This window comes from Sorex fumeus, unplaced genomic scaffold, assembly GCF_029834395.1.
Source record: "Sorex fumeus unplaced genomic scaffold, SorFum_2.1 ptg000075l, whole genome shotgun sequence".
NCBI lineage: Eukaryota > Metazoa > Chordata > Mammalia > Eulipotyphla > Soricidae > Sorex > Sorex fumeus.
The window spans coordinates 24337688-24344885 of NW_026606132.1; the positions used below are offsets into that span (position 1 = coordinate 24337688).

The window sequence follows — 7198 nt, forward strand, 5'->3', positions numbered from 1 at the left end:
AATCTGTGATCAACTCAAGAAATCCTCAACAACTGAAGACTGAGCGACACATAACTACTGTAAATTGTCACTTTGAACTTTGACTGTTCTCTCAGTCTTTGAAAAAGGGAAACAATAATCTGATGTTACTTAAGAATCTTTGCTTTTTCTAATTTTCGACTGTATACACCTCTTACCTGTAAGCCCTGAAGGAGGGCCAAGACAGACTCTGGTCCCGTATCCTTTTCACTAGAAGTGGCTGCATTTTCCAACACAGGCTGGGATTTGCCTGAGCACTGAGGTCGGCCCAGGCAAGTCTGGTCCCCTAGCCAGGTTTACTGCCTAGGAGACACAGCAGCCTGGTCACTGACTTAGGGAACACCTCACATTGGTGGTGAATCTCCAACAGGAGGGTCATGCCTCAGGAGATGCCTGATGCCAGGAAGTTCATGATCAGCAATGGAAGTCCCTAGGTACCTCTAGTAGTTGGGACTCCTTTCTGCCACGTGGAGTAGGACTGGTGTAAACTGGTTCAGAACAGGTCACTGTAGTTAATGCCTGGGGAAGTGCCCATCCTTGAAATGTAACACACACAAGACTTCTCACAAACACTGCTTGGGATTGTCAGTGAGGGTCCCCTAGTTACGAAGCAGCTGCACAATATGGGTTACAACTTGGCCCCTTGAACCAATGAACACTAACAGCAAATCACAGTTGTTTGAAAGGATAGACAGGTGTTATTTCTTGTTTTCTCTTTTTTTATTTTAATATTCACCATGAAATACGCAGTACAAAGTTGTTCATGATTGGGTTTCAGTCATAGGATATTCCAATACCCATCCCTTCACCCGTTAAATTTCCCTCCACCAATGTCCCCAATTTCACTCCTGCCACTACCCCAACTCCTCACCCCGCACCCCAGCCTGCCTCTATGGCAGATACTTTTCTTTGCGCGCTCTCTCTCTCTCTCTCTCATACACACACACACACACCCCTTCTGGGTATATGATTTGTAATAGTTACTGAAAGGTTATCATGTACATCCATTTACCTACTTTCAGCACTCAGATCTTGTCTAGAGTGATAATTTACTTTTTAAAAAAAATTTTATTAGTGAAACACCATGAGGTACAGCTGTAAACTTACAAATTTCTGTGCTTGAGTTTCGATTATACAACGATCAAACACCCATCCCTCCACCAGTGCCCATTTTCCATCACCATGTATCCCAGTATCCCTCCCACCCCCATCCCCCTATCCCACCCTGCCTCTGTGGCAGGGCATTCCCTTTTGTTCTCTCTCTCCTTTTGGGTACTTATTGTTTTGGGGTCACACCTGGCTATGCACAGGGGTTACTCTTGGCTCATGCACTCAGGAATTACTCCTGGCGATGCTCGGGGGACCATATGGGATGCTGGGAATCGAACCTGGGTCAGCCGCGTGCAAGGCAACTGCCTACCCAGTGTGCTATTGCTCCAGCCCCTTGAGAGTGATCATTTTCAACTAGTATTGTCATGTGGTCCCTTTACTATCCTAACTGCCCTTCACCCGTCCCCCAAACATACACATACACTTGTGGCAAGCTTCCAAATGTGGACCAGTCCTCCCGACCTCTTTCTTCTGTTCTTGGTTATTAGTCTCATACTATGTTTTTTTTTTTATATCCCACACACGAGTGCAATCATTCTGTCTGTCCCTCTCCTTCTGAATCATTTCACTCAGAATAATACTCCCCATGTCCATCCATTTGCAAGCAAATTTCATGACCTCATTTTTCCTGGTGATCGCATAGCATTCCATTATGCAGGTGTGCCTTAGTTTGTTTATCCAGTGGTCTGTTCTCAGGTACTGGGGCTGTTTCCAGATCCTGGCTATTGTAACTACTCCTGAATGAACACAGAAGTGCAGATGGCATTTCTGCTGTGCACTTTGGGGCTCCCAGAGTATAGACCCAGAAGTGTTACTGCTGGGTCATATTAAAGCTCAGTTCTTTTTACTCTTTTATTAAAACTTGTTACAAAACGTAGCAGTGCTCATAGGCTATTACCAGATCAATGCTCAGCTGTTCCTACTGGTACTTCGGTTACCACGCATCACAAGGAACTCGCCCAGTTCACACACATGCAACACATGCCCTCAGATTCTTGAGATCTATCTGGTCCAACAGATGTCACTTCTAAGACTGATGCCCTCGAGTGTGAACAATGCCACCAAGAGCTGGTGATCATGGCTGCCACTCAGTTCCTGCTCCAGTGTCCACACTGTCCCCTGTGTATTGAATATTCTGTGAATTTTGAGCCAAACCCAGGAGGGGGGCACAGAAATGAGCCCCATCTCTAACTACTTCTCTTAAAACATATTTCTTGGAATAATCCATAAATCCAGGACCAAAACTAGTGGTAATTCCAGGACACTACCTAGCTTTGCCTCATCCTTATTGGTCAAAGTCCTTGAAAACCTGTGCATGACCCCAGAGAGGGGCTCACCAAGAGGGTCCCTCTCTGTCCCTCGCTCTGAGATCTGTGAACAAGGCCAACCTATGGTGGGCCACGCTCAGCAATGCAGTATAATTCAGGCTGAACCACACTGGCTGGCCTGTGGAGTGATGGACTAGTGACAGGATCATGATGGAGCTGATCTTTCCCTCCCCTTCTCAGGAGTCGTTCCCTCTCAGATCTCTTGCTCCAAGGGGATCAGGTATTCTGGGATGTCCACCTGGAAGATGCCCTTCCGACCATGCCTACGTATGGGCTCCAGTAACCACCTGGGGTTGGAAAGCGAGGTCAGGTACTTGTGCTTCAGGTCGGTCAGTACAGCTCGATTTTCCAGTTTTTCCTCCTCATCAGGAGCTAAGTCTTCTGGGCATTGCAGTGTCTCCCCGATGTCCACAAGCCCTGTGCACAGAGAGAAACACCCAAATGTTTCACTTACATAAATCATGCCCTAAAGACAGAACAGGAGAGATGGCCCTGAGTGGGAGTACCAGGTGACCCAGGTCATTCATGTTGACAACCCCGAGTGATGAAGATCACATCTCCAGATAGTCATGAGGTGAACAACATGCCCAACTCTGTTCAGGAAATACTGGGAGAGGACAATTGGGGAGAGAAGTGAAGACAAGTGCACCCAGTTCTCAGTGATTCCTCCAAGGATTGTCAAGTCCCTAGCTAGACTGAGGGGAGCAGGGACACTTCAGCAGATGACAGGAATGGATGAGGGCACTCAGACCCCAAGGCACTAAGGGGACATGCTCAGGGTGAACCCCATAGGCAGCCTGAGTCTGGAAGTCACTGCAAACTACCCTGCTATCACTGGCAGTCCCTGTCTCTCAGATCACAAAGCAGCAGTGAGGCCCAGAGGAGAGCATGTACCCAAGGCCGCTTTAATGGGATAGTGCATAAAGAAATCTGGGTAATGTGGCCCAGTCTAGTTCAGACACCACATAGGACATCCTGAGCACTGCCAGGAGTAATCCCTGAGCACTACTGGCTAGATGCTGCCCAGAAACTGAAAAAGGCCCGAGTGATAGTAGAGTGGGTCAGGCACTTGTCTTGCCTATGACTGACCGGGTTTCTATCCCCAGCACTCTGTGTGGTCCCCTGAGAACTGCCAGAAGTGACTCCCAAGCACAGAGCAGGAATAAGCCCTGAGCACAGCTGGGCGTGTTCCAACTTCCCAAGACAAATGAAATAAAGAAGTATGGGGGCAGAGATGGTATAGGAGTTAAGGTACTTGATTTGCACATGGCCAACCCCAGTTCCATCACTGGCATTGCATATGGCTGCCAAGTGACACAAGGAGTGGCCCCTGAATACTGCTGGATGTGACCTAAACATTGAATCAAAAATTCCACAGAACCCATGCTAAAAGGTAAGGTAAAGGCCCTCCCGTTGATCGTCGATTTGCTCGAGCGGGCCCAGTAACGTCTCCATTGGAGACTTTGTTGTTACTGTGTCTGGCATATCGAATACTCTCGGTAGCTTGCCGGGCTCTCCGAGAGGGGCGGAGGAATGGAACTCAGGTTGGCCATGTTGGCCGCTTGTAAGGCGAACGCCCTACCGCTGTACTATCACTCCAGCCCACAGAACCCATGCTAACTGGTTTAAAAGAAAACAAGTCATCGAACTCCCAAGCAAGTTCTAGGGACTGGACGGGAAACCTTGAAGGTTCCTCAACAGGTCTCGGTACAGTCACTTGCCAGCTATCACTCCACGGCCAAACTTGTCCCCTTCCTGCAGCAAGGCCTGAATCTGAGTGTGGTTCATGCCAAGCCTCTCCAGCAGCAGCTGCTTCCAGGCCGTGTCTTCCCAGTCCCTGTGGGCTATGTGAATGGCAATGGTACAGTTCTGATGGTCCCTCAGCAGGGGGCGCCAACGCGTCTCCAAGGTCTTGACCCCACTGAGGACCAAGCCAGCATAAGGCTGGCGGAAGGAGAGGCAGTCGAATTTCATTTCCCAGCGTTCCTTGGGTCTCCGGTGGCCTATGGAAACAAAAGGAATTCCAGTTAGCACCAGGCACTGGTGCAGATCATGGCCAAGGGCCTGACCTCCTGAATACCCCAATGACAGAGAGGGTGGGGTGAGGCAAGTGTGGACACTTCTGTTGCACACACAGTTCCAGGCCCCAAAGAGTAATGGCAGCTGGGTAGGCTCTTCCATCAGATCGCATCTCTGGAAAGGCCGTGGCGGAGGGCAGGACAACCAGAGAAAGGCACAAGCAGGCTGGCATGACATCAGCTATACAACAGAGGTCACCAATCCTGGAGGAGCTGAGGAGTAAGAGAAGTCCCTTACCACAACACCCTAAAGGAGAGAGTAAAAGGGAATGTGGCAGTCACAGAGGTGGAAGGAGGGAGGGCAGGGGGAAGACGGAGGGGGGGATGGGAGGGATACTGGGAGCATTGGTGGTGAACAGGCACTGGCGGAGGGATGATCACTTGATCATTGTAAGACTGAAACGTAAGCATGGCAATTTGTAAGTCTGTAACCGTACCCCACAGTGATCTATCAAATAAATAAATAAATAACAATAAATATTAAAAAAAAAGAGAGGTCCTTTAGAGGCCACTTGCCTTCCCTCCAGCTTCAGGCCTCCTCTACTTTGGATAAGAACAATCCTAGGCTTTGCTTCTACTCCTGATCCCCAAGGTGCTCAGCAAGCTGGCCCTGCCACCAAGGCACAGCACACTCCAAAGTCCCGAGTCCCCACTCTAGAGCTGCCGAGCACAAATCCCTGGGGTCGTAACATCATCTAAGTCCTGATGACCCCTCATGGGCCACCTTTTTGCTGGAAGACAGAAATATGTCCTTGGAGAAGCAGGACCCCCGCTGGAAACTGTCTGCCCAACTACACCCAGTATGAGTCTGCCTTCACTTCAACGCCAGGACAGAGACTAAACCCAGAGGGCACCAAGCCCAGGCCTGACACCAGGAGTCACAGGTAAGGCCTGGGGCCTCATCCAATCCAACCAGCAGCCCACTCCAGTCATTTCTCTATCTTTACATCCATAACCCCAACTCCAACAGCGCTCTGTTGCTGGAATAAATCTGGCTGTTCTCAAAGGCGAGGTTCTCTTGGCTGCAAGCTGTCTTCCGTTTCCCGCTCGCCCCACTTGGCTCCGGTCCCTGGTTCTTGGTCCCTTCCATGTGTCCACCGGGAGATGACTACATGCCTTTATGCGACTTTCTGGCTCCCTGGGCCATCCTCCTGTCATCAGGGAAACCCTAAGCCTCGAGCTGAGCCAAGGATAAGGTGGGAATAAGGCTGAATGCCCTCCTGCCTCCTGCTGCAGAGAACTTGCTTGGTAGTGCCAGGCGAATGTGCTTTGCTCGCCTCCACCTGTCAGCTGCAGAGAGACAAGAGGGGCATGCCCAGCAGGTGCCAAAAGAGATGCAGACAACTGACCCCCACAAAGTTGCCTCAGACCTCACGAGGCCCCGATGCACCAAATGCACCGCCCCCACGGGTTCTGCCACCAACCCTGGGTATTTCTCCTTCCTGCCAGGTGAGACCTGGGACAGGAGCACAAAATACTGCCGGAGTCAAGGAGTCCAGATCGTAGAGGTCATGACGCCCTCCTGTCCCCAGGTCCCCTGGAAGGGTCTGGACTCTCACCACCCAGCGCCCTCAGTGCTGTCCTGCCTGGAGCCTGGGTGAAGTCACAGCCTAAGGGGCACAGGATGGGGGGGATGCGTGTGTAGAGGTGTCCCCGGAGGCCACTCCTGTCTCTGGGTGGAATGCACGCTCAGGATGGCAGGTGTGGCAAGATGCGCCACGTGGCATCTGGGACCCGCATCTCAGAGGCTCCGTCCGGAGGAGCCGGGCAGACAGCGGCAGGAGGAGAGGACCGGGTGGAGGGATGGGGGAGGGGAGTCAGGGTACCACAGGACCTGCAACAGCGCTTTCCCGCCCTGCCGAGGAGTCGACGCAGCGGCAGAGACAGGACCGAGCGCACAGCCCGCCTCCGGACGCGGCCACCGCCACCGGGAGACCAGGGATCGGCCACAAGCACCGGCGCTAGGAACCCGGAACACTTCCGCTTTCGACGCGACCTGTGATTGCATCAAACGCACGTCCGTGCACACGTAGCACGTCCCCGCACAGGAACGCCGCACGCCCCGCACCCCTGCACGCAGGCGGGTCCCCAGGAGCTCCGACAGGCGCCCCGGAAGTCGTCGCCTGGAACTGCAGTTGGGGCCTCTAAAGAAACAGAGCAGGGACGGGCCCACGGGGATCCGGAAGGCGGTGGGCTGTGGGGGTTGGGGGGAGGCCAGAAAGGCTGGAGGCAGGCATCTGTCGGAAGGCTGCGGGTAGGGTACCTTCGGGAGTTCACGGGAGGCGTTGGTCACTAAGATGCAGAAGAGGAGGTGCAAACGTCAGAGGGCTGAGGAAGGTCAGAGGCGCCGGCGACTGCGCTGTGCGGAAACCCGAGCCGGATGAGGGCGGGGCTAGGGGGAAGAAGCCGCCGGGCCGGGGCGGGGCTTCAGAATGGGCGGGGCCACGATGAAACTTGCACGAGCTGCTGGGCGGGGCTTCAGAATGGGCGGGGCCATGGAGAAACGGCACGGGCTGCTGGGCGGGCCCACGGTGAAACTGCGCGGCTGCTGGGCGGGGTTTCAGAATGGGCGGGGCAACGATGAAACTGCACGAGCTGCTGGGCGGGGCTTCAGAATGGGCGGGGCCACGGAGAAACAGCAGGGCTGCTGGGCGGGGCTTCATA

The 7198-nt window shown here is 52.9% G+C and overlaps 1 protein-coding gene across 1 annotated transcript; it reads right to left on the minus strand.

The window, feature by feature from the left end:
- Window positions 1-2483: 2483 nt before the first annotated feature.
- Window positions 2484-6517, minus strand: EOLA2 (endothelium and lymphocyte associated ASCH domain 2). Its single transcript, XM_056130271.1, has 3 exons — window positions 6369-6517; window positions 4178-4459; window positions 2484-2873 (listed from the first exon to the last, which is right to left on the minus strand). Exons 2-3 carry the CDS (start codon window positions 4428-4430, stop codon window positions 2650-2652), a joined length of 477 nt encoding a protein of 158 aa, XP_055986246.1. The 5' UTR covers window positions 4431-4459; window positions 6369-6517; the 3' UTR covers window positions 2484-2649.
- Between the last annotated feature and the right edge of the window lie 681 nt (window positions 6518-7198).